We start from the raw sequence: 27,580 nt of genomic DNA, 5'->3' as shown, positions 1-27,580 counted from the left end.
AGGTGTCCAAACTTTTGACCAGTACTGTATATCTGGGTTGCCTCTGTGAAATATGACATGAATGTGAATTAAAGCATTGACCATTATCTTGGACACCAGCTAAATAATAATAGGACGGAGGTGCGATAAGAGCTCCACTGCTAATAGTGCTCCATGAGAAGGACAATTCTGAACCCTGATTTGAACCTTGGGTGCACATCATGTGTGTAAATGAGGCATCACTAAATTACATAGGCTCGTCGATCCTTTGTGAGCATAGGCCATTGAAGATTATTTTCCATCGCACTCTGTTATGGGCAGCCTTCTCCAGCTCATTCCACCCCATGCCGGTATTCTTGGTGTCTATCAAGGTCCAGAGATGAGGTATGCCTCAATAGATAACCCGCAATTCTTCTTGATTAATGAATGGCAGGGGGGGACTACAGTTGGGAGTCATGAGTTTAAATAAACATGTGTTAACATCAAAATCAACATTGAGACAAAAACGGTTGTCATATATATCCTGTAAAATAAAAAAAGGAAACAAAATAAGAATACTCAGGTGAAAAGATCCTTTGTTTTTGCTCTTTATTAAAATTCTACCTAGGTAATTTTATTAAGTAATTAAAAACTGGACATCGAAAATTTATATTTTGAAAAAAAAAAAAAAAAAAAAAGTTATTAATTCCATATGGTATTCCTCTTCCACAGCAAAGAACTTTGCCAGTCAATTATACATCCAAACATTACTGCTACTGTTAGCTACCCACTGGCCTCTGAACAATACGCAGTCCCCTATGCTTTCAGTACAAAATCAAAATATGCATTTATCATTCCATGATATGTACCCGGTAACTGTCTGCATATACATATACAATGCATAGATAAAAATTGTACACCGTCAACGTCAGAAGCTATACAACAAACTGGAAAAATATCTTTGGATTGCGCACTGTTAAAGTAGATCTCTCAGAAAGTGAAGAGTAACAGTCAAAGGAAATGATGAAGGCGAGAGCTAGGGAAGGAACAAGAACTACTTTAGGAACAGTCCCTTGTTAACTCCTGAAACGGTCCCCCCATCCCATCTTTTTCTACAATGTTCACATACAATTCCTACACATCAGCTTGCCAACCATCTGCTCATTTGAGGGACTGTCCTTTCTTCATTCACCGTCAAACCTTTTGATCATTTCAAAAGTTCCAAACAGTCGACACACCAAATCAGAAATAAAAGTGCTTCTAAAAAAGAAAGATGGCTTTTATCACATAAAAAAAACAACAAAAAAAACAAGTGGAGATGGGAAACCCACACCGTCACTCAATATGGTCCAAAAGGTTCAAATTAACTGCAAACTAAAAGTGTATTGACCTTCTAGACAAAGATGAGTTAGAATTTGACCAAGTCTTACACTGTGCAAAAAAAGTGATCTATAAAAAGCATGTATGATACATTTATAGCATATTTACAATTTGTATTCACATAGAATACATTTGTGACTAATTTGATCTAATACTGGAGTACCGTTTGCTTAGGAGTTCATGACGCTCAGTTCAGGTTTAATTAAAGCATAGAGGTTTTATTGCTTGAATCTGCATAATATATAGAAATAACCTGTGCTTACAGCTCCTGATGATTTAAAAACAAAAATGAAGCGCATCCAAAGGATAAAAGGAAAAGAAAACCAATGCTGTGAATGCATTGAATCTCCGGTAAGGCTGTAATGACTAAGAAATATTGCAACAATCCTTTTACATAGAAGCCTTCTGGTAAAGTGCAGCCATAGCTAGTTGTACCATATCCCATCCTGTTCCCAAGTAGATTCTGTTTCCCAGTGTTGATGCTGAATACTGTATGACAGCTAGCTCCAGGGGTCAAGAGGTGTTCGTCGGATTCCGATGCAAAACATTTCACAACGGAAACAGTTTACTCCAAACGGAAAACATTTTTGCAACAAAAACAAGAGTTTCTATTGGACAAATTCAGGTAGGTCCCTCAGTTCTGTTCCATTTGCTCCCAAGAGTAAACGGTATCTGATGCAAAATGTTTTGCAATGGAATCCGACTAACACGCACACGCGATGATGAGGCCTCCTCTGGTGTAGAAGGCAGGACGCCGATCACACTCCCACAGGTTAGAGGAAGAGAAAGCATGGCGTCTTCTTGTAAGTCACTCAGATACTCCTCCAGAGAGAAGCAAGCTTACAGTGAGAGGCTGCATTAGGTATGAGGTGTCTTTATTTCAGTCCCTCATTCTCACTGAGGCTTCTTACGAGTCTCTCTACACACAGGTCTGAGAACAGTGGCGGGAGCAGATCTTGGAGCTGTGTCTGGTGGCCCCTGGCCAGGCCATCTCCCACACACCCAGGTGGTGCACTGTAGTCTCTGCTGCCTTCCTGGTGAAGGCTCTTATTGATTACATACGTTTTCAGCAATATTTCTGTAAATGACACAAAATGTAGGCTATTGTTACAATAAATTCACAGAGTTCAGGCTGAGCTATAAAATAACTACTGGGAAGTTGGGACCTTTATAACCATCTTTATTTACTTACAAATGACAAACTATTTACCTGTTCAGGTCCCATTGGCATTCGGCCCATTCCCATCTGCATCTGGCCCTGCATCTGGCCCTGCATCTGGCCCATCTGTGCTCTACCAGCACCACTGACTGGGCCTGGCCCGCCCATGGAGCCATTCATCATCATGCTCCCCCCAAACTGGCCTGGGTTCCCCTGCTGGGTGAACTGCTGCTGGGGGTATGAGCTGAAACAGAGGTATAAAGAACAAAGTAGAGGAGATAGAGAAGGAAGTAATGGGAGTGTTTTTTTTGCCATTATATCAGTGTATCAGACATACTTGTTCCGTGCCATGCCACCCTGTGGCCAGCCTTTCATGTCTGCTGACTGGTACATGGGGCTGCCTTGGGGGTGTTGTTGCATCACAGGATTCTGAGGCCCTCCCATGCGACCTGGCATCATGTTGCTGCCTGCGCCTACAAACGAGGGGTCTCCCTGCTGGTTAATTCCTGTAAGCACAGCCAGAAACCGGTCTTATTTCATGTCTGCATTGTAAAGTCTGTTAGAAAAGAGGAAGTCAGTGTACGTTACAACACCCATGGATGGAAAAACTCCTGGTCAGAGGGGGAAAGAGTTGGGAGTACATAGCCTTCTATTTTAGAGAATAGTCAACGTAGGAGACTCATCAAGGCTAGTAAATAAATGGATATGAATTTAGGTCAGATAGCTCACCATAGTTTCCACCGTAGGTGAACTGCTGCTGTCCTGGCTGGTTCATGGGTGGTCCTGCCATGGGGTTGTCCATGCCTGCAGGGGCCGTTACGTTAGGTGGCGGGCTAAAGCCTCCTGCTGCAGCCTGTTGCTGCTGTTGTTGCTGCTGCTGCATTAGCATCATCATCCGCTGTCTCCTCATCTGTATGGTCATCATCTCTCTGCTGCGCTGAGCCATCATCTGAGCATTCAAGAAGCCAGGCTGACCAAGCAGACAGGGGAAAACACTGATATGACTGCAAGTACTGCATGGGTTTCATCAGTGTGTGTCTGCGGTGGTCTGCCCTACCAGATGTTGATTTTAAATGGAGCATGATGTGGAAGGTGTGTACCTGACCGCCCATGCCGGGCTCCATCCCAGGCCGCGGCGCAGGGTTTCCTGTAGGGGCATTCTCCATCTTGATGCCCATGGCCTGACGGGTCTGGTTCATGAACTACAGCGGGAGAGAACAAAAGTTACTCACATTTGCCATCCATATAGGTCACCCACCTGCCAGCTTTTATACGTGGCTCTGTGTCTAGACCTATCACAATCAAATATAGCCTCTTCAACTTCTAAGTCATGTGTGTCATATGCTAATACCTGCTGGCCCTGTAGTCTCTGCTGCAGCTGCAGTCGGAGGGGCTTGGTGGCGCTCATCATGCGGGGTCTCATGTTGGCGCGGGGGTGACTCATGCCCCCCATGCCAGGGAAGCCCCCTGGGCCTGCCTGAGCCCCCATCTGGTTCATGGGGTTGAAGCCAGAAGGGGACTGGCCCTGCATGGGGTTGGCCACATAGGCTGACTGCATGCCCATGGAGGGGGGTCCTGGGTACCCCTGGCCATACATGGGCTTCTGCTCCATCCCCATGGAGGTGTCTGGTCCTGGGCTAGGACCTGGCTGCTGCTCTGGACCAGGACTCTGGGAGGGAGAGAGGTCAGACATGGTCAATATAACAGCGTGGTTCTTGTCACATGGAGCGTCCTCTATCGACAGTCCCTATATAAACCATGTTTTCCGAATGTCCTCATAAAGGTACCTGTCCTACGAGGTCGGGGATGCCCAGGGCCCGGTCGATCTCCTCCAGGGCGATAACATCAGTGTTGTTGAGCAGAGAGTCCAGCTGGTCCAGCAGTGCCAGCTCATCACTCTGCCCCTGGCTGGTGGAGGGCGGCACCAGGAGCTCATCCAGGGGGTTCCCAAACTGACGCCTGGTACACAACAGGGGAAGGGGGTCAGTGCAGGCACTTGTTGTATACCGAGGAGGCAATGTACACCACGTGTTATTGATGTGGGTTAATAGGAGACAGAGCGAACAGATGAGTGTGTACGTGTGTGTGAGAATGATGAAGATGGTTATTCACCTATTGGTGGTAGCTGGTGGTCCGTCCATTCCCATTGCACTGTCAGGCCAGGAGGGGGACAGAGGTGGAGGACCCTGCCCACTGAAGGGACTCATCCCCATATTCACCTCACTGGAACCTATACAGGCAGTAGAATTCAGCATGAACCAATCAAACATCCACCAACAGGAAGAACACACATACAGCTGGTAATATTTACACAGACACGCGTCAGTACATACCCATTTCTATGAGTTGCTGCTGCAGCATAGACCTGGGGTTGCCAGGTAAACTGTTGGACCTGATGACCATTGGGCCTCTCATCATGCCCTTGGAGTTGAAGTCCATCCCTGGCCGGCCCACTGAGGGGTGTCCTGGAACACCCATAGGACTTCCACTGGACCTGGGCATCCCCCAGTCACCTTGCCCTGCCATGGGAGGCCGCTGTGGCATCCCCATACCCCTGTTCATACCTCCAGGGGAACACAAACAGTGCAGTTATTATCCATGAACTAAACACAGTGTAGTAACTGTAGCCTTTACACTGTTCCAGTCAGCTGGGAAGAGTAGTACTAGGGGGTAAGTTACTTGTGCCGGCACCGCCCCGTAGTGGACACACACCCATGCCTCCTGGTCCAGGGAAGCCGTTGGTCATGCCTGGCCGGATGTGGGCCTCCACGTTCTCCTGTTTGATGAGCGTGGGGCAGGGAACATTCCTCCTCCCCGCCAGGCATCCACCACCAACCAGAGGTTTGGCGTCCACTGAGAGAGCCCTCTGGAGGGGCCCACGCCGGGCAGGCAGCATGGCTCCTCTCTCCACATCTGGAAGATACAGCAGAAGGGTCAGTACAGGCCAAGGATGTCTGGTTTGCTGCATAACAATCAATTAAATGGCCAACATATTAGCCCTTCTGGACTGATCTAGTCATAATTTAAATTAGAATCCACTCATGCTAGTATACCATGGAAAGTGTCTGGGCCATTTCCCCCTTCTTTTCCTGCTCCGGAGTCCGGTTCGGGATTAAACCCGGAGCTGGAGTTCCTACGGCCTCCGAGAATTGTCTCCAGGGTTTCCAACTGGGAAGAAAAACAAATGTTACTGTTAATTAACAGTGGAATAAATTAACAAGCTGCTCTTTGCTGAATAAATAATAGAAAATAATTAACCGTAGGCAGGGCATACTTATTTTTTTTTTTCAATTGGTAGCACTGGTGCTCACAACTGTAAAAAGTTAGGAGCACAAGATAAAATTTAGGGGCACCAGATTTTAAAAAATTAAATTAGAATTGATATAGAATATGAATTCTAGCTACTTCTGAATCACATGTTGTGCATTGGTTTATTATTGAAAAGCTAAAATGTTGATACAAATACCAGTAACTGAAATTATAAAGTCATGTATAGAATATTCTTTAAAAAAAATGTTTTACCCCTTTTTCTCCCCAATTTCATGACATCCAATTGATAGTTACAGTCTTGTCTCATCGCTGCAACTCCCGTACGGACTCGGGAGAGGCGAAGGTCGAGAGCCATGCGTCCTCCGAAACACGACCCAACCAAGCCGCACTGCCCGCTTAACCCGGAAGCCAGCCGCACCAATGTGTCGGAAGAAACACGGTCCACCTGGCGACCGTGTCAGCGTGCATGCGCTCAGCCCGCCACAGGAGTCACTAGAGCACGATGGGACGTCTCAGCTCACCAAACCCTCCCCTAACCCGGACAACAGGTCTCCCAGTCACGGCCGGCTGCAACAGAGCCTGGACTCGAACCAGGATCTCTAGTGGCACAGCTAGCAACTGCGATGCAGTGCCTTAGACCACAGCGCCACTCAGGAGGTCCCGGGGATATTAGGTTTCTACATTATGTAGAAGCACTATTCTCCTATTGAGATGCATTACAATGAAAATTGTAAAAGTCTCTTTAAGAGCGTCAAGTTTTTGATGACATCTGTCATTCATTCAACGCCATGATCATTGATCTCCCTTTCCTTCCTTTCTGTGCCCCAAATGTTTGGATATACTGGTCAAGTTACAAGGTTGTTAGGAAGAAAAAGGGGTCAGATCTTTTGAACTATTTGGTTTAGAAACAAGCAGCTTTTTCTGTATTAAATGGTTGCAAGCATGACGCTAATGAATCTGTGCTGGGAAACAAATGGTACAGCAAAGCCTCATAACTACTACAATTATATAAAAAAATATATACGTATTTTGTCACACTGGTTGCACTTTAGAGCCCTGACCGTAGGCACAATGTCCCTCCCTACCTCATCAGGGGGTTCAGCCTTGACCTGCTCCACAACGGGGCTGGGTTCAGACGTCGTGACCCCTGAGGATGCTCCCTGGGCTCCTCTGCCCTTTGGTTGGACATCACCCCTTGCCCCTTTGGAGTCGTCTTTTTTGAGGAGATAGTGGAGGAGGGCGTGGGTCTTCTCCTTGGGGCTGTGAAGTTCTTGCTTCACCTCAGCCCCCCTCGCCCCTGGTCCCTCTCCTGGCCCAGCCTCTGGACCCCCACCATCTGTGACCTTCCCCGTGGCCTCGGCTGTGATGCGGGCCACCTCGTCTGGGGTGTTCCCATTCTGCAGCAGCTTGTGGAGAATCTTGTGCTTCTCCTGCAGGGACTGGTTGGCAAAGTGTGCTGCTGCAGCAGCTGCTCCTAGGCCCTGCTGTCCCACTGCAGCCGTGGAGGAGGATACGCCTGTAGAGGGGCTGGTCAAACCCCCCAATCCCTCCTTGGACTCAAAGCCCATGGGAGTGTTGCCAGGGCCAGCCTGGTGGTTAGGGGACACTAGCTCCTCCGTAGGGGAGGTGAGGAGCTGCAGGAGCTTCTTGTGGCCCCCCTTGTTGTCATGGCTCTGTCGGTTGGCTTCTCCCCCGGCTGGGCCCTCACTGTTGGCCTGGCTGTCTGGGGTCACCTCTGTGGTGGGGGTGTGCTGCTGCTCTCCTCCACTGGCCAGAGTGTTGCCCGGGCTCTTGGAGTCTGAACTGCCTGGTTTACAGAGCCCACCGTGGCACTGCCCCTGCTGGGTGGAGTTGACGCTGGGGCAACTGTCAGGCTTGTGTGTGGGAGGAGAGTTGAGGGGCGAGGGTAGAGAGGTGCCCACCCCCTCACTGATGGCCTGGAGGGCACTCAGGGAGTTGCTGGAGAAACTGGTGCTACCTCCTGCGCCTCCAGGACCACCTGGGTGACCCGAGCTCATGGAAGAATGCATACCTCCTGGTGAGAAGGGGCTAGCACCGATTTTGGGGCTCCTCCTTACTCTAGGGGAGCCAATGTTCTGCTGGGGGGCATTTATCCCTGGACTGCTCTGGGGGGGGCTGGTCATGCCCCCCATGCTGTATCCCGCTCCATGGAATGGGGCCTGCTGCTGCTGCATTCCAGGGTGGTTCATCTGATTCCTCTGGTTCATTTGATTCATCTGGTTAATCCGACTCATAGAATTCATCTGGTTCAGGGAATTCATCCGAGAGTTCATTGGACGCATGGAGTTCATTTGATTCATGGAATTCATCTGACTCATGTTGTTCATCGGTTGACCTATTGAATTCGTCTGAGAGTTAATTTGATGCAACGAGCGGTTCATCTGATTCATGGAGTTCATCCCATTTCCCCCTGTGTACGAGGGGCCGCCTCTCTGTACCATGTGCCCCTGCTCTGCCCCCATGCCGTAGCCCCTGTTCATGCCACAACTGCCCCCTCCAGGGGCCATGTTCATCTGAGCGTTGGGGTTGGTGACACCCATGCCCTGGGGCCTCATCACTCCCCCCTGGTTGGTTTGGTAACCATTCTGCTCCCTGACAGAGAGAGACAGAGACAGAGAGAAAATGAGGGGTCAGGAGTGGAAAAAGTTGATTCAAACACTATACTCCACAGTATAAAAAAAAACTCAGTTCAATCTTAGCTACTACAACTGGGGGGAAGAAAACAGTAAAATCCTACACGGACGGAGTGATATTGATGCCATGGCACGGAGGAACTCCAAGCTGACAGACTAACCTCTGTAGCAGATGGGTAGACAGGAAGGTGGGTGGCTCATTGGAGGCGCGGCTACGACAGAGCTCGCTCCTGGTCTGCGCAGTGACCGGGGTGCCGTCGGAGAGAGAGAACCGGTAAGACGGCGTCTCGGCACGGCCATGCAGGAAGGCTGGAGAGGACAGAGAGAAAACCATGAAGACGGAGAAAATGAGACTGGCCGACCAACGTGCTTATCACCTAGTGGTAGCCTTCGTTAGGAGCAGAGATGCATTGTACTTGTGTATTTATAGCCGAGTAACAAGGTGAAACATTGGTGAAAAGACATGGTGATATAGCAGGGAGCCAGAGAGGAGGGTTTAGCAGAGAGAGAAGTACCCTCATGGTAGTGGTGTTTGTAGGACCAGGGATGGCCCTCGCTGCGATGGAGGAACATCTGCATGCAGCGCCTCACCAGGTCCTCCCACCCTGGCCGCATGGTGGTGTGGAGAGAACTCTGCTGTTCGATCTCTATCAGTTTACCTATCAGACAACATCACAGCACAAAGGGCAAGGGTCACATGAACGGAGCAAAAAAATAAACGTCCTCTCACTGTCAACTGCGTTTATTTTCAGCAAACTTAACATGTGTAAATATTTGTATGAACATAACAAGATTCAACAACTGAGACAAACTGAACAAGTTCCACAGACATGTGGGGGGGTCAAAATCAAAAGTAACAGTCAGTATCTGGTGTGGCCACCAGCTGCATTAAGTAGAGCAGTGCATCTCCTCCTCATGGACTGCACCAGATTGGCTAGTTCTTGCTTTGAGATATTACCCCACTCTTCCATCAAGGCACCTGCAAGTTCCCGGACATTTCTGGGGGGGTGGGGCCCTAGCCCTCACCCTCCGATCCAACAGGTCTCAGACGTGCTCAATGGGATTGAGATCAGGGCTCGTCGCTGGCCATGGCAGAACACTGACATTCCTGTATTGCAGGAAATCAGCCATACTGCTCGTTCTGTGCGTGGTGTCATTGTCATGCTGGAGGGTCATGTCAGGATGAGCCTGCAAGAAGGGTACCACATGAGGGAGGAGGATGTCTTCCCTGTAATGCACAGTGTTGAGATTGCCTGCAATGACAACAAGCTCAGTCCGATGATGTTGTGACACACCGCCCCAGACCATGACGCACCCTCCACCTCCAAATCGATCCCGCTCCAGAGTACAGGCCTCGGTGTAATGCTCATTCCTTCGATGATAAACGCGAATCCGACCATCACCCCTGGTGAGACAAAACCGCGACTCGTCAGTGAAGAGCACTTTTTGCCAGTCCTGTCGGGTCCAGCGACAGTGGGTTTGTGCCCATAGGCAACGTTGTTGCCGGTGATGTCTGGTGAGGACCTGCCTTACAACAGCCTACAAGCCTTCAGTCCAGCCTCTCTTAGCCTATTGCGGACAATCTGAGCACTGATGGAGGGGTTGTGCGTTCCTGGTGTAACTCGGGCAGTTGTTGTTGCCATCCTGTACCTGTCCCGCAGGTGTGATGTTCGGATGTATCGATCCTGTGCGGGTGTTGTTACATGTAGTCTGCCACTGCGAGGACGATCAGCTGTCCGTCCTGTCTCCCTGTCTTAGGCGTCTCACAGCACGGACATTGCAGTTTATTGCCCTGGCCACATCTGCAGTCCTCATGCCTCCTTGCAGCACGCCTAAGGCATGTACACACAGATGAGCAGAGACCCTGGGCATCTTTCTTTTGGCGTTTTTCAGAGTCAGTAGAAAGGCCTCTTCAGTGTTCTAAGTTTTCATAACTGACCTTAATTGCTTACCGTCTGCAAGCATCTTAACGACCGTTCCACAGGTGCATGTTCATTGAACAAGCATGGGAAACAGTGTTTAAACCCTTTACAATGAAAATCTGTGAAGTTATTTGGATTTTTACGAATTATCTTTGAAAGACAGGGTCCTGAAAAAGGAACGTTTCTTTTTTTGCTGAGTTCACATGGCAATTATATTCTTATTTCATTTTGAGCAACAAAATGTTGCACCGCAATGTTATAATCTTGTCAAACTAAACTGTATACTCCTAAATTTGTGCAGATCAATAGACAATCCCAGAATAGTCTAATAGTGTGTTATTTTGCTCAAATTGAATGAAGGGAAAGAGCATTTGAATAGAGAATGAACATGTGAATGCAGTGTGTTTACAGTCATCTCACCTGAGAGCTCATGGCGGGTGCTGAACCTCTCGGTCCTCTCCACTGCAGTGACGAGCCTGGCCACACAGATCATACACGACTGCAGGTCTGAACACGCACACACAGAACATAGCCAGTCAGTAACCACAATCCTGCTCTAATGAACCGATATCAAATTGATTTATTAAGCCCTTCTTACATCAGCTGATGTCACAAAGTGCTGTACAGAAACCCAGCCTAAAACCCCAAACAGCAAGCAATGCAGGTGTAGAAGCACGGTGGCTAGGAAAAACTCCCTAGAAAGGCCAGAACCTAGGAAGAAACCTAGAGAGGAACCAGGCTATGAGGGGTGGCCAGTCCTCTTCTGGCTGTGCCGGAAGATGCTTGACAACACTTTAGTCCAACTTCCCATAATCAAGTTACAGCAACTCAATGTGAAGAGTACAGCAAGTCTGCATCATAAATAGAAACAACACATCTAACTGTGACATGACTGAGGAGCCCCCTACCTTCTCCCTCCTCCATTATGGTACGGGGTTGAGTCAGGGCGAAGCACTGCATGGTCTCGTAGCGCTGCCTGTTGGGCCCCTCCTCAGACGGACCATGGTTCTGATGGCTCTGCCCGTGACCGTACTTCACCAGCATACGACAGTTAAAGGTGTGGCTCTTCTGCCGCGGTGCCTCTCCTCCCCATGACCCACTGTTGGGTGCTGGAAAAGGGGACACAGTAATTGCTTTCATGCTGTAGGTTGGGAAGATTACCATTCTGCAGTGCCACTAAATCAAAGTCAAATGGCATATGTACATGTGTTATTGTGACTGCATGTGTGTGTGTGTCTGCGTACCGTTGGTCTTGGGCAGGTTCTTGTGCAGCTCCTCCCTGTCGTCCTCATGGAGGATGTTGTAGACAGAGGTGTTGATGAGCTCCTCCTGTTTGTACTGCAGGTACTGGGTCACGTTGTCAGACACAAACACGATGATGCCCTCTCGGTTCACCACAAACAGGAAGCCATCCAGGGCCTGAGCCAGAAGAGGGGAGATGCACGAAATTCTATCATCAATCAATAACTATACTAAATGTGTGACCAGCTGCACATACAAGAGTCTTGTATGTCCCCCATTCAACATAAGGTGAAGCTAATTCCACTGCCCTTTGACCCCCACCCTGTCCTCAGGCTAACCTGTAGCAGCAGCGGTCCCAGATGGTCCTTGTCAATGACCCCTTGACCGGTGGATGACACATCTGCCTTCTGGACATCGTCATCGCTGCACGAGCTTTTCCCTGCAGAGGGACAAGGGCCCCCCAGTCACTTCACAGTAGATAAGGTAAATCTAGTAACAATGCAACGCACAGCAGGATATGTACACCCTCTAAACAAGCAGCTTGATATCCGTTGTAGAAATTTGAGGAGAAATGAGAAACATTACACTTGCAAAACAGTTTAACTGGAGGCCAAGATTAGCATACAATACAGAGACAACAGTGATCCAGCCCACCATGTTACTGTAAGATGACTTACTGTCTGCCACCAGGAGGCAGCATTACCAATGCTTTTACAGTTCTAAAAATGTAACTACATCATGATTTAAAATGGAATTATGAGTCAGACATTCTGATTCTGGAGGGAAGAGATTCACTTGCAACGAAGAGAATGACAAAAAAAATGCTTCTGGTTTTCAAGGCTAACACTAATGTAAGGGAAGAGAGGAAAGAGTCTGCCTAAATAAGATAACACAAGGAGTAAACGGAGAGGTGAAAGAGAGCAAGAGAAAGATGGCTGGTTAAAAAAGGTAATGGTGAGAGGAGGACAGCCTTCATCATTTACTTCCTGTAACTATGGGAACCTAGCTGTACAAAGCTCCCGCCAGCAGCAGCCATCTGTGGCCCTGGGGTGGATTCCAATCCAATAATTCCCTCCCTTCCTTCCTTCCTTCCTTCCTTCCTCCCTCCCTCCTCACTGATCTTATCTGAGTGGACTGTATAGTTATAAGATTGCATATAACCTACCAGAAGGCTGGGTGGAGTTAATACAGCTTACACCGATCCAACCACTTCAGATCAGGGAAATGAGCGGGGGGCTGAGTGATTTATGGGGTTGGAATCCCTCACCTGTCCCAGCCCTCCCACCCTGCTCTCCAGTCCCATCCGTCTCACAGTCTGGGGCCTGCCACTCCAGTGCAGACAGATGAGCCTGGAGCACCACAGCCTTGAGCCATCACCACCACGACTCAACTACTGGTGTTAATTTCCCCCAAACACAGAGGCCAGGCAGGCCACGAGCCCACCACCTAGTCTCTACAGCCCTGGTTGGCACAGGCATCCTCCTGACCATGCAACCATACACTGAGCTAATACTACAGAAAGGATTTCACGAATGCCAAATCATGTTCTCCTACCTCCCTTTTTTGCTAAATTCAACGGCGAAAACGTGCTGATATTCAGATGACTGCTAGGGTTAGCAAGTTAGCATTACACGGAACGTAAACCGGCTGTGCGCGTGCGCCATCGTGCATAAATGTATATTGTCCCCCCACACCAAACACGATCATGACACGCAGGTTAAAATATCAAAACAAACTCTGAACCAATTATATTCAATTTGGGGACAGGTCGAAAAGCATTAAACATTTAAGCCAAATTAGCTAGCTAGCTTGCACTTGCTAGCTAATTTGTCCTATTTAGCTAACTTGCTGTTGCTAACTAATTTGTCCTGGGATATAAACATTGAGTTGTTATTTTACCTGAAATGCACAAGGTCCTCTACTCCACCAATTAATCCACACATAAACGGTCAACCGAATCATTTCTAGTCATCTCTCCTCATTCCAGGCTTTTTCTTCTCTTGACTTTATATTGCGATTGGCAACTTTCATAAATTACGTGCATTACCGCCACTGACCTCGTTCGTCTTTCAGTCACCCACGTGGATATAACCAATGAAGAGATGGCACGTGGGCACCTGCTTCTATAAACCAATGAGATGGGAGAGGCAGGACTTCTATTTTAGCCCTTGGCAACGCAGCCGCTCGTTGGCGCGCGCAAGCAGTGTGGGTGCAATAATTGAATAATATAGATTTCTAAATGCATTTTGCAACGCTCACGCACACTACGCGAGCGGTGTAGTCAGCCTGTTAGGGAGCTTGTACCTTGCCCTTTGATTTGCCTGATCTGCCGGACGGTTTCCTTGAGGATGGCACATTTGTCTGGCTTCACGTTGAAGTTGTCCATGTTGCCGAGGTTGGCAGAGATCAGCTCGGCCAGTTCCTCCATGTAGTTACTCTCCTGCTCCCTCCTGCGCTTGTCACATCTGCAGGGAAAGGGAGTGGGGGGGGGGGGGAGAGAAAATAGGAGATAGTCAGATATGTCACCATGACAACCACACCTCTCCCTCCATAATGATCTGCTCTATACTGGAGTTAAAATGCTGACACCACGGAAATCTTCTACATGAAAAACAGATATTGAAGCTGAGGGGAGGGAATTTAACAGAGGCTAGAGAGAAAAGGACACACTTTGCTCATAAGACAGACAAAGACAGGCAGTGTCACACACACAAAGATCGACAGAAAGGAAGATGGAGACAGACAGAGACATAGCTCCCGACAGTGACTCACCCCATGCCTGGTGTATCGCAGGTGGAGATCTTGCGTTTCCGTTCGGAGCACATGGGCTCCAGCGAGTTGTCTGCCACTTCACTCATCCTCAGTGCACGTCAGCCCCTGGGGAGACAGAGATGCACTGTATCCAGACCTCGGAGACTGACATGACTTAGTCTACTATGCTAGAACTTAGAGAAGGTCCCTTCTTTGGGCGTCTCGTCCAAGAGAATAGTCCATTAAAACTATTATTCCATACACTGACTTTTACTATAATCCCACGATTAATAGTTCAATTCAAAAATAAAAATAGCAACGCCGATTTCAGGGCGTAAGCTGGAGGTATCGAGCAGTGCTGAGCGATAGTGCTTTCTGAGGCCGGTTATTCCAAAAAAATAAAAAAGGTTTGATTATTTGGGTTGAATGCTATAACTGAATGAAACAATTAATAAAAGTCCCATGGTAGTGACTGCTCATTACTGCTTATTCACATTACCTTAATAAATTACTTGTCATGTATATTACATTTATTTTATTTGATGACTATTATTTAATTCCAAGTCATCACATCTCTACAGAGCTGCTGTCTGACAAAAATCACTATTTTGATAGCGCTTCAATGTAAATAAGGCATACTTTTATGACTGCTGAATACCAACTATCAAATCACTTTAATCATGCATTTGCAGGTGGAGATAAGTCACGAAGCAACAGCTGCTCTCTATATCCCCTCATGATCTCGCATTCTTGTCTCTTCAGTAGCAGGCATTAAAAGAACCACAGACCGGACAAGTAGATGCGCAATGGATGATGGGCGTTGCAGTTAATTACCACGTTTTATGCTCTAAACTATGTAGAATATTGGCCTGTTGGAAACTACAACTCCCTACATCGCACAGTTCAAACTGGATATGATTTATCTCTAGAGAAACTGTGCAATGTGCGCATTGAGCTCACAAATTTCTTTTTTTTAAATTAAAATAATTGAACTGACTTGGACAATTAGTTGTTAAAAAAAAAAAAACGAAAAAAAAAAACGTGGTTAATCGCTCAGCACTAGTAGCTACACGAGTCTCCCTTCATTGCATTTGATAGGAGAGAAATCTCATCAGTTCCAGTGTGAGGAGAGACTGACAATGATGTAGTGATTTAGAGCCTCGGGGGAAAATGGGTCATCCTGTGTTCATCCTGCACTACTCCTCTTGCTCTAATAGTACAGTACGGTCAATACACCCCCAGCACAGGGACAAGCACAAGCTGGGTTGTGTTCCTACAGAACAACAGAGATGTTGGTCCCAAGGTTAGGCTATACTGCTCTGTTTAACCTTACTGAACTGCAAGATACATTCACATTTCCAACTTCCAATCGCTCCCTGACCCCGAATCCCCTCTATATTCGCTCTCCCCTTCTTCGTACACTCTCTGGCCATTCCTGTCCCGCCCAACCCCCCCTCTCTCTGAGCGTGCTGCAGAGTGCTGCTGGCCGGTCAGGCGACCCTGCCCTTGTTTTCCTCCCCTGGCCCAGCCTTGCACTGCGTCTGACCCCCTTAGGGTTCACACCAGAGGAAGGTAGACACTAAGGCCACTGCTCTTTTCATTTCCACACAGAAAAAACACTGGAGTTCATTGTTCCAGCACTTGAGACGTAGGCCATGCCAGACACACATCTCAGGGTGGGCAAGCACACTGGCACACACAGACATACACTGGCTTTCTAACAAGAGCACATCATTCCTGAGTGGAATACTGCAGAACGGATGGGAGTGGTTATGCAACCTCAGTCCAAACTGCAGGCATGGACGTGTATAGCGCCACCTCTCTAGTCTCCTATCCGTACGTCTCCACTGCATGCTCCCAAATCTGTCTTTCCCACTCAGTCTCGCTCTTTTTCCATTCCCCTTCCTTCCCTCTCAGTCCTCTTTCTGTCCCCCAACTCACCTCTGCAGTTGTGGAGAATGACGACATCAAACCTCAGTCAGCTTCACATCTTGAAAGACAAACACACGCTAGAGAAGTGCTGCTTGCTGGTAATAGAGACGGCAGAATATATAGCTCACATGTATACAGTATATAGGGGGAAAAGAACAAGGAAGTGGTTATATAGATCAGGGTTTCCCAAACTTGGTCCAGGGGCCCGCCCTGGGTACACATTTTGGTTTTTGACCTAGCACTACACAGCTGATTCAAATAGTCAACTCATCCCCCTGTGTATAGCCTCGCTATTGTTATTTTACTGCTGCTGTTTAATTGTTACTTTTATTTTCTACTTAACACTTATTTTCTTAAAACTGCATTGTTGGTTAAGGGCTTGTAAGCATTTCTCTAAGGTCTACACCTGTTGTATTCGGCGCATGTGACAAATTACATTTTAATTGATCATCAAGCTTTGGTTATTTGAAATCAGCTGTGTAGTGCCAGGGCAAAAAAAAACAAAGCGTGTACCCAGGGAGGGCCCCAGGACAGAGTTTGGGAAACTCTGCTATAGGAGACCGCAGTGAAATGTTTTATTCCCTTGTAGAAATCTTTCCCCTTGCATAGAATCTGCCAATCACACTGTGGTGATGGTAAAGCATTTGAACATAAAACTATTTTCTCCAGTATTTTGACAACCATGCTGCCACGGCATCAAACAGTATATGCATGCTTGTAACATGCCTCATTTATTTGTTGTTCGCCTTTATTCCTCAACTTTTTCCCCCAGTAAGTTTGTTGACTTTGAAACCTTGCAGTGAATGACGCTTAGGGAGATACAGTAGGCCTATACTCTGGAGAGAACGCAAACACTGTGTTATACCCTTTCTATTTCAGAGAGACGTCGACTGAAAACAGCAGCGCACCACAAATGAGTCACAACAGGCCTGGCATTATGCAAATGATCCTGAAGCAGACACTTCTGACAAATGTGAAACTTGCCCAGAGATAGAGAAGAGATGTTTGTTCCATCAGATACGGGGCAGATTTTAAAGTGATAGGAACCGAAAGCAGTTGGTTTTACAAGACAGCATATAGGCTGTCACAGTTTGTTGAACTAATGGGGACCAAGATGAATGAAGATCTTGGGGCTGCATTTATTATCCTTGTGTACATGAAGATTCTAGGATTTGCAGGCTCAACAAATTGGGATTTATAAAAAAATATATATTTTAAAAACTGTTTTTAAAAGTTACACGCAACATAAGCATGTTTTCATTGATAAGTCAGAGCCATACTATATGTGTGCTCGTGAACGCCCGTTACAACCCTGACTGGAAAACGACGTAAAAGGAATGGAGAGCAACAAAATTTTGGGGAGAATATTATATATATTAATTTGGAGAATATTATTATTACAAACTCTTGCAGTGACTTTTTCAATCCAAAAATGCTTTGCAAGTCACTGGCTGTGCATTCTGAAATGATTGTCTAGTCGAGCAATTTAAAAGGAAATACTACGGCCCACACTTCTGTACAAAAAAAACTGTTCTTCCATATTGTGTTTGTTTCTCCATCTCCTGCCTTGGTATAGGCACTAAGATTAAATATGCTATGGTGTTGTGCTCATATCAATACTGTTGCTTACCCATACTGTCAAATGTTTTGAATAGACCACCGGTCCATTTACTTTTGAGCATGGCTTTGTTGTGTGGCAGCAATAATCTGGTCATGTCAGAAAAGCGAGACATGTCCTGTAATATGATTGTGCTTGAGGCCTATATAATAAAAGTTAAATAATATATTAGACTACATGCTGCTATGCGATCTCCTTACCAACGGCAAATGCATCAGATTTATCATTAAAATTGTAAAATGTTTTTATTAGCCTACCATTATTATAAGTCCTATCCCCCCCCCCCCCTGCAATATAAATTGATCAACCACTACAAGCCGTGCGTGGAGATACGCACAGTTCCCCGTCACGTTTGATAAATACCAACCTTTGCGGGGAAACTTTTTTGTGCGCAGGTACCTTTGATAAATGAGGCCCCTTGAGAGTGAGGGGCAGTGTGAATGACACGGACTCTAGTGCACTGGTCTACTCACCTTTACCTGATTGTGTCCAATCAAAATCCATTCACAGTCTAGGGTCGCAATGTCTTAGCACAGCCTGTTATAAAAGAAAGAGACCACATTAGCAGGTCTGCAGCATATCATGCACTCTGACCAAAGCTCGGGCTACAGCAGTTAAGGGCCAATGAATGCTACCGGAGTCAGACAGACAGGACTGACATGATTGAGTTGGTGAACAAACATAACCAAGCCCAATGTGCCTCCTGAAATGTGTAACTCAACACAAACCATACGTTCCATTCTTGGCTCCGTTTAGTTTATGTTCACTGATTGTGGGAAAGGTAGACGAAATTTGAGCAAGGCTTGCCTTGGGAATATGACTGAATATAAAAACCGTGTAGTTATTCCCTCCGCAAGGCAATCAAACAAGCGAAATGCCAGTACAGAGACAAGGTGGAATCGCAACGCAACGGCTCAGACATGAGACGTATGTGGTAGGGTCTACAGGAAATCACGGACTACACACAAAAAACGAATAAAAGCCACGTGACAGACACCGACGTCACACTTCCAGAGATATGAAACACCTTCCTTGCTCGCTTTGAGGATAATACAGTGCCACCGTTGCGGCCCGCTAACAAGGACTGAGCACCTCCACCCCTCTCCATGGTTGACGTGAGTAAAACATTTAAACGTGTTAACCCTCGCAAGGCTGCTGGCCCAGATAGCATCCCTAGCCGTGTCCTCAGAGCATGCGCAGACCAGCTGGCTGGTGTGTTTAAGGACATATTCAATCGCACCCTATCCCAGTCTGTTGTCCCCACATGCTTCATGATGGCAACCATTATTTCTGTACCCAAGAAGGTAAAGATAACTAAATGACTACTGCCCCGTAGCACTCACTTCTGTCATCATGAAGTGCTTTGAGAGACTAGTCAAGGATCATATCACCTCACCTGCCACCCTAGACACACTTCAGTTTGCATACAGCACCAACAGGTCCACAGACGATGCAATCGCCATCACACCGCACACTGCCCTATCCCATCTGGACAAGAGACATACATATGCAAGAATGCTGTTCATTGACTACAGCTCAGCATTCAACACCATAGTACCCTCCAAGCTCCTCATCAAGCTGGAGGCCCTGGGTCTCAACCCCACCCTGTGCAATTGGGTCCTGGACTTTGACGGGCCACCCCCAGGTGGTGAAGGTAGGAAACACCTCCACTTCATTGACCCTCAACACTGGGGCCCCACAAGGGTGCGTGCTCAGCGCCCTCCTGTACTCCCTGTTCACCCACGACTGCGTGGCCATGCCCGCCTCCAACTCAATCATCAAGTTTGCAGACGACACAATAGTAGGCTTGATTACCAACAACGACGAGACCACCTACAGGGAGGAGGTGAGGGCCCTGTAAGTGTGGTGCCAGGAAAACAACCTCACACTCAACGTCAACAAAACAAAGGAGCTGATCGTGGACTTCAGGAAACAGCAGAGGGAGCAGCCCCCTATTTACATCGGCGGGACAGCAGTGGAAAAGATGGAAAGTTAAGTTCCTTGGCGTACACATCACAGACAAACTGAAATGGTCCACCCACACAGTGTGGCGAAGAAGGCGCAACAATGCCCCTCCAACCTCAGGAGGCTGAAGAAATTTGGATTGCCACCCTAAACCCTGAAACTTTTACAGATGCACAATCGAGAGCATCCTTTCGGGCTGTATCACAGCCTGGTACGGCAACAGCACCGCCCTCAACCGCAAGGCTCTCCAAACTTCATGCCTTCAATGACACCTACAGCAAGACCAAAAAGATAATCAAGGAGAACAACCACCCGAGCCCCTGCCTGTTCACCCCGCTACCATCCAGAAGGCGAGGTCAGTACAGGTGCAACATAGCTGGGACCGAGAGTGAAAAACAGCTTCTATCTCAAGGCCATCTGACTGCTAAACAGCAATTACTAACTCAGGGGCTGCTGCCTACATGGAGAGCCAATCACTGGCCACTTTAAGAAATGGATCACTTTATACAATGCCACTTTAATAATGTTTACATATCTTATATTACATGTATATACTGTATTTTACACCATCTATTGCACCTTGCCTATGCCGCTCGGCCATCGCGCATCCATATTCTCATTCACCCCTTTAGATCTGTGTAGTAGGTAGTTGTTGGGGAATTGTTAGATATTACTGCACTGTCGAAACTAGAAACACAAGCATTTCGCTATACTCGCATTAACAATCTGCTAACCATGTGTATGTGACCAATAAAATTTGATTTAATTGGCAAGGTTTTCATGTGGAGTATGTCCCGCCTAAGCACAACAGTAAGAGTGATCCAGTTGGCTGGCTGATACAGGATGGAACAGAACCCACCTCTCTACTTCCTGTGGAAAGGTTTAATATTTTGGTAGAACTTCATGGAACCATTATTTCTAAAAAAGATACAGGAAGCCACAGAAGACAGCATCCTATTTGCATCCTCTCTCACGGTCCCCTGCGTCATCACTTCCTGGATATGGCCTCCCAGCCACTACATTTACATAGAGTGGGGAAAGGGACCGATACACAGACTAACTGGCCTCAGTTGGCTGTCAGAGTCCACTACCAAGCAACTTTCCAACGCTAAGCTTAGCTATCTTCTGTCAGTTTCCTTGGTGACTTAGCTACTTCATTTCAACATTATTCACAGGTTTGCTGCCACACAGGTTTCCGTTAGGAAAATGTGGCGCCGGACAACATGACGGGGAAGATTTAAATTTACAGTCCATTAGAGAAATGTCAATTTGGCTGTTATTTAAGCTAGATTCCTGCTACACTATATATTTGTCATTGCTTATGCCTTGTTTTTATGCCATCTGAGTGACTCAAACACTGGGGTCCCAAAATATGTATTTATTGATTTGCATTGGCAGCCACGATTTAGCAGCGGTGGTGCATATAGGGGGGAACACTGCACACACTAAAAAGTAGAGCGTTGCACCACCTGTGCGTCCCTATGGGATCTTCCACACAGATCAAACCCAAAAAAGGTTCACAGCAACTGAGCTAAAGGTGCAGCTGAATAATTAAAACAGAGAGAGGGTGAAAGAGAGAGAATGGATGAGGAACGAGAGATGTTAGGAGGCAGACAGACGGAGAGTGTGTGCCACTTCAAGTCAAGCACCAAGGCTAAATTGTTTGCATTTCCCTTCTAGACATGCATTACTTCAGGTCGGCAGACGATAAGCTGGTGACACAAGCCTGACAAGGGTCACACACACACACACGTTTTTTTGAATGAGAAGGTGGCATATTCTATATACAAAACAGAATACATGAATATGACGGGGGGGGTACAGTAAAAACAGAATACATGAATATGACGGGGGGGGTACAGTAAAAACAGAATACATGAATATGACGGGGGGGGTACAGTAAAAACAGAATACATGAATATGACGGGGGGGTACAGTAAAAACAGAATACATGAATATGACGGGGGGGTACAGTAAAAACAGAATACATGAATATGACGGGGGGGTACAGTAAAAACAGAATACATGAATATGACGGGGGGGGGGTACAGTAAAAACAGAATACATGAATATGACGGGGGGGGGGTACAGTAAAAACAGAATACATGAATATGACGGGGGGGGGTACAGTAAAAACAGAATACATGAATATGACGGGGGGGGGGGGGTACAGTAAAAACAGAATACATGAATATGACGGGGGGGGGGGTACAGTAAAAACAGAATACATGAATATGACGGGGGGGTACAGTAAAAACAGAATACATGAATATGACGGGGGGGTACAGTAAAAACAGAACACATGAATATGACGGGGGGGTACAGTAAAAACAGAACACATGAATATGACGGGGGGGTACAGTAAAAACAGAATACATGAATATGACGGGGGGGTACAGTAAAAACAGAATACATGAATATGACGGGGGGGGTACAGTAAAAACAGAATACATGAATATGACGGGGGGGGTACAGTAAAAACAGAATACATGAATATGACGGGGGGGTACAGTAAAAACAGAATACATGAATATGACGGGGGGGGTACAGTAAAAACAGAATACATGAATATGACGGGGGGGGGTACAGTAAAAACAGAATACATGAATATGACGGGGGGGGGTACAGTAAAAACAGAATACATGAATATGACGGGGGGGGTACAGTAAAAACAGAATACATGAATTTGACGGGGGGGGGGGTACAGTAAAAACAGAATACATGAATATGACGGGGGGGGGGGTACAGTAAAAACAGAATACATGAATATGACGGGGGGTACAGTAAAAACAGAATACATGAATTTGACGGGGGGGGGTACAGTAAAAACAGAATACATGAATATGACGGGGGGGGTACAGTAAAAACAGAATACATGAATTTGACGGGGGGGGGTACAGTAAAAACAGAATACATGAATATGACGGGGGGGGTACAGTAAAAACAGAATACATGAATATGACGGGGGGGGGTACAGTAAAAACAGAATACATGAATATGACGGGGGGGTACAGTAAAACAGTGAGAAAGGAAGGGGTGGAAAGGGAATAGAAAGGGGAGGAGGAAGAGAGTGTTGAGCTGAGCTCAAGAGCTGCAGTGTCACTAAGTCAGCATCAGAATAGAGGACATTCTAGCAGCGCTTGAACTAAAGCCTGTAATCTGAACTCTGAGACACAGGCGAGCACAACAAAGACACCACACACTACAGACTGACCAGACCACAGCTCTCCACACATAAACATAACCGCAACATCGTAAGCAGGCAAACCATCACCAACTGACCCACCTGTCTTTGGTCTTCAAATATGAAAGCAGTGGCAGGTACAATTATTCAACCATTTATAACCCCCCCCCCCACAGTCATAAAGAAACAAAAACGCATCTACAAGAGTTTGGGACGCCAAGTGCAAAAGGAAACAAGAGGACAGAATGACTTCCTGTTTTTCTTCAAAGACCAGCCCCACCACCCCAGCAGAACACAAATCTTTCAGCCACTTTGGGACGACAACGGCTACAATAGCTGCTGCTCACACTACAGGGGCTTTTCTCCCGTTTCTACCCGTGTCATATCCATTTTATACAGCTGAAGTTGACAGAGTGCACGTCAACAAATCCTGTGTTTTGTTTTCGCATCCATGTAAACACGTGACCGAGTTCGCTACATAATCCGAACAGTTCTATCCATTTGTGAAAACACATGATTCATGAAAATAGTGTGAGTGAGACAGAGAACTGTGATTTATGATAAAGAAAGAGAGAGAAATATGATTCACAAATGGGACCGAAGTACAGCGAGGCAGACATGCCAAGCATGTGAAAACATGTGCAGACTTCTAAAATGTTATGCTGTAAAACTGTAAGAAAGACTCCATTATCCAGTCGGAAGCGGACTGGCAGCTCGGAATTCCAGCCAAGCCCTGAGCATGGGGGGGACGACGACGACGGACTAACTGTTCTCGCAGTCTGCACTTGAGGGCAGGACAGTCCGGAGACGTTCCCTCTGTCCATCCCAAGAAAGTTGCGTTATAAAAACTCAACAAGGAAAAATCTGTCAATTGAAATAAATTAATCAGGCCCTAATCTATGGATTTCACATGACTGAATACAGATATGCAGCTGTTGGTCAGACAACTTAAAAAAAACTCTAAAATAAAATAGGGGCGTGAATCAGAAAAATCAGTCAGTATCTGGCGTGACCCCCATTTGCCTCATGTAGCATCTCCTCTGCATAGAGTTGATCCGGCTGTTGATTGAGGCCTGTGGAATGTCTTCACTCCTCTGTGTGGCTGTGCGAAGTTGCTCGATAGTGGCAGGAACTGGAACACACTGTCGTACACGTCGATCCAGAGCATCCCAAACATGCTAAATGGGTGACATGTCTGGTGAGTATGCAGGCCATGGAACAACTGGGACATTTTCAGCTTCCAGGAATTGTGTACAGATCCTTGCGACATGCTGAAACATGAGGTGATGATGGCGGGTGAATGGAATGACAATGGGCCTCAGGATCTCATCAAGGGATCTCTGTGCATTCAAATTGCAATTGTGTTGGTAGCGTATGCCTGTCTATACCATAACCTCATCATGGGGCACTATGTTCACAACAGAAAACTGTTCGCCCACACAACGCCATACACGTGGTCTGCAGTTGTGAGGCCGGTTGGACATACTGCCAAATTCTCAAAAATAACATTGGAGGCGGCTAATGGTAGAGAAATTAACATACAATTATCTGACAACAGCTCTGCTGGACAATCCTGCAGTCAGCATTCCAATTGCACATTCCCTTAAAACTTGAGACATCTGTGGCATTGTTTTATGTGACAAAACTACACATTTTAAAGTGGCCATTTTATGTCCCCAGCAAAAGGTGCACCTGTGTAATGATCATGCCGTTTAATCAGCTTCTTGACATGCCACCCCTGTCAGGTGGATGGATTATCTTGGCAAAGGAGAAACACTCACTAACAGAGATGTAAACAAATTTGTAAAAAAAAAAATTGGGAGAAACACTTTTTGTGCATATGGAACATTTCTGGGATCTTTTATTTCAGCTCATGAAATCAACACTTTACATGTTGCGTATGTATTTTTGTTCAGTGTAGATAAACATACTGTTTTTGTATTCAGATCATCAAAACCAGCCCCATAGTACCATTAGCCACAGTTGCTGCATCCACAAATGCTCCATTATCTTATCCAGTGAAATGCCAGCACCTCCGTCAGACAGGAGAAAGCAGAAGCTAAGGTTTACAGTAGAGTTCAAACACTCCCCCAGCCTCATGGGGAAACAGCTCACATTAGAATAAAACAAGCCTTTCACAGTCTCCTATTCTCTCACTCAGTATGAAGAGACAAAGAAAGAGGGGGAGGTAAGGACTGAAAAGGAAGGAGGGCAGAGATTCGGGACAAGAAAACAACCATACCTGTACCTCTTCAAAGGGCCAGGCCGTGTAACAGCCAATGGGCTCCTTGGACTTATTCAGAGGTGTGCAACGGTAAAAGGGATATTCCACTCTAAATACAACCCAACTAAATATGACCCACAGTAAGCATGCAGGTGTGTCTTCTCTGCCTGTCTGCCTGCGTGCTGTGTTCTGACGAGGTGCGAGTGTGTGCACATGGACATTCGAGAGGGAATTGTTGGTGCTGCAGTGCAGGGGAAGAGAAACACAAAGAGAAAGAGGCACAGCAGAAAGAACATTCAGAGCACAGCAGCTTCTCTTCTTGAGAAGGCACCCACCCTCCCACACACCATCATGCAACCGATAGAAACCCGACCATGGCCGAAACAAATGTGTGTGTGTGATTTGATCACGCAGGGCTAATATTATGCTAATGGCTTCATTAATCAATGGCCAATGAGCCTTTTATCTGACAGCACAGAGCGCCAAGCCTGCTATGCCTCCATTCTGCCTATTGAGATAATAACGTACCAGCTCTTCTCAGACTCCTATTGAAGAAGCAAAACACATGGTAATTTATCAACCCCATGAGGAAAATGATTTGAAAAACAATATAAAATCTATAACCACAAGTTTCAACTCGAGGGTAAATAATATGAACAATGAAAACACACCGGTCTACAGAGAGAGGAGCGTTAACTTTATACCTCCACCAGGCAGGAGCAGTGTGTAGTGTTAACGGTGTTGCTCAGCTGAAAAGCCAACATTCATTTCAGAGCGCAGCGCATGATTTCCTCCTCGCTGGCTCCTCCCTCCCTCATGGATCTGTGGAGTAAACACAGGAAGAGAGCAAGGCTCTGTTCCACGCCAGACCTGGGCGTTCCTGTGTAGCTCCTGCGGGGTGAAAAGTTTAACGTGGTTTAAATGTTACCTTTCCTCAGCCAATCGCAGCAGCTGAACTATGACACCTGCAAATAATTCCACTCAAAAAGGTCTGACGCCAGTTTCACCACTACCCCCTCCCTACTCCTTTTTTTTGTAAATGTACTCTGCCAATTTCGTTTGAGAATTTATGGGAAAAAGAGCCTTTGACAGAGAGAAAGAAGCACACGCAGTAGCTTTCAAATAAGAGGACGATTTGTCTTCATCACAGATAATAATATTACATCAGGTGACACAAGTTAAACACTGAATTCCCATAAGTAAAAAAAACACCACATTATAGCTGCAAGTGGTGAACTTGATCAAATTCGTCAAATTAGGTCAATCCATTTATCTCCACGGAATGGGTACAATAGAGTACAGTACACTGTGCTCTACTGTACTGTCCAAACTTGTGAAACAGACCTCTATGATTGGTTCAGATTTTGTCCGGCCAGGGCGGACTGACCCAATTTTAACTACTTTTCAACGTCAGTCGGTGCTTAGTGGGTGAGCAAGCTTGTTTCAGTAAATGGAAAGAGGGTAGATTTCATGGTAGTAGGGATGGACATTTGAAATGATTTCACTATTCAAATAATATCCATACATTTTTTGGGGCTATCCGATGGGGATTTGCTCGAACGACTCAGAAGCGAGTCGGTGCACACTGCTTGCTTTGAACACTAGATGACAGAAAAAGTTATGAGCTGAACACAACAGTATGCCAGTGTAAGGGAGGACACTAGCAGGTGACCAAACTGGATTTGTGGCTACTATGATTTCACAATGTAGCCAATTCAATTGCAGTAGTTCCACTACACATTTTTTGGTAATTCCATTTCCAACTTCGTAACAGAATTACAGTTTTAAATCACTTAACTTGAAATCAGTACAAACAATATGGTTGATAGTTTGACCTTTACTTGTTACTTCTGTGAACTTTCATTATCCTCCCATCTCACGTGGGAGAAAAAGATTATTTAAAAAATTAAAAGGTTTGAGTTTTTGGTAACCGAATTACAAGGTACAATGTTTCTTAAACTTACAGAAGGCAATTTTTTAAAAACTAAATATAAAATGTTTGTTAGTTGGCAGGGGTCTTTACTTCAACATTGTGATTTAATGCATTTCTAATACCTTAAGACTTTTTCTAAGGGCCCCTTTCCATCTGTTTGACCAGAAATCAAAGCTTCCAAGATGTCTTCCAAGATGGCGTAGCAGTTGGATGGCTGTTTTGATTGTCTTGTCCCGTCCCTTGTATATATCGTTTTTCTTTGTATACATTTTTAATCTCAATTTCCATCTATGGACTGAACATACTCTTGCAACCCGCCTCACCCAATGTGGTATGGATATGCTATTTTTTATACTTTAGAACTGGAACCCCATTCAGAAGCTAGCCA

The 27,580-nt window shown here is 46.2% G+C and overlaps 1 protein-coding gene across 10 annotated transcripts in view; it reads right to left on the bottom strand.

Annotated features, from left to right (window-relative positions):
- Positions 1-550: 550 nt before the first annotated feature.
- The window catches only part of LOC115150819 (nuclear receptor coactivator 3), a 40,731-nt gene continuing 13,701 nt past the window's right edge, over positions 551-27,580 (bottom strand). The window contains exons 1-23 of one of the 10 annotated variants that reach the window (XM_029694525.1): positions 23,138-23,155; positions 18,360-18,423; positions 16,278-16,326; positions 14,358-14,462; positions 13,890-14,050; positions 11,924-12,024; positions 11,588-11,762; positions 11,252-11,452; positions 10,764-10,850; positions 8,937-9,080; positions 8,583-8,730; positions 6,853-8,380; positions 5,551-5,665; positions 5,177-5,410; positions 4,831-5,061; positions 4,610-4,727; positions 4,285-4,456; positions 3,849-4,166; positions 3,598-3,699; positions 3,227-3,467; positions 2,835-3,003; positions 2,549-2,741; positions 551-2,416 (exon numbers count right to left, since the gene is read on the bottom strand). In XM_029694525.1, coding sequence (XP_029550385.1) covers positions 2,405-2,416; positions 2,549-2,741; positions 2,835-3,003; positions 3,227-3,467; positions 3,598-3,699; positions 3,849-4,166; positions 4,285-4,456; positions 4,610-4,727; positions 4,831-5,061; positions 5,177-5,410; positions 5,551-5,665; positions 6,853-8,380; positions 8,583-8,730; positions 8,937-9,080; positions 10,764-10,850; positions 11,252-11,452; positions 11,588-11,762; positions 11,924-12,024; positions 13,890-14,050; positions 14,358-14,443 — 4,536 coding nt within the window. In that variant the 5' untranslated portion in view covers positions 14,444-14,462; positions 16,278-16,326; positions 18,360-18,423; positions 23,138-23,155 and the 3' untranslated portion in view covers positions 551-2,404. Of the gene's footprint in view, positions 2,417-2,548; positions 2,742-2,834; positions 3,004-3,226; positions 3,468-3,597; positions 3,700-3,848; positions 4,167-4,284; positions 4,457-4,609; positions 4,728-4,830; positions 5,062-5,176; positions 5,411-5,550; positions 5,666-6,852; positions 8,381-8,582; positions 8,731-8,936; positions 9,081-10,763; positions 10,851-11,251; positions 11,453-11,587; positions 11,763-11,923; positions 12,025-13,889; positions 14,051-14,357; positions 15,244-16,277; positions 16,518-18,359; positions 18,424-23,137; positions 23,156-25,963; positions 26,151-27,580 lie in introns of those variants that run through there. The other 9 variants (XM_029694527.1, XM_029694521.1, XM_029694520.1 and 6 more) reach the window with 9 other exon arrangements.

This window comes from Salmo trutta, chromosome 16, assembly GCF_901001165.1.
Source record: "Salmo trutta chromosome 16, fSalTru1.1, whole genome shotgun sequence".
NCBI classification, from domain to species: domain Eukaryota; kingdom Metazoa; phylum Chordata; class Actinopteri; order Salmoniformes; family Salmonidae; genus Salmo; species Salmo trutta.
This window is presented reverse-complemented; position numbering and strand designations above follow the sequence as displayed.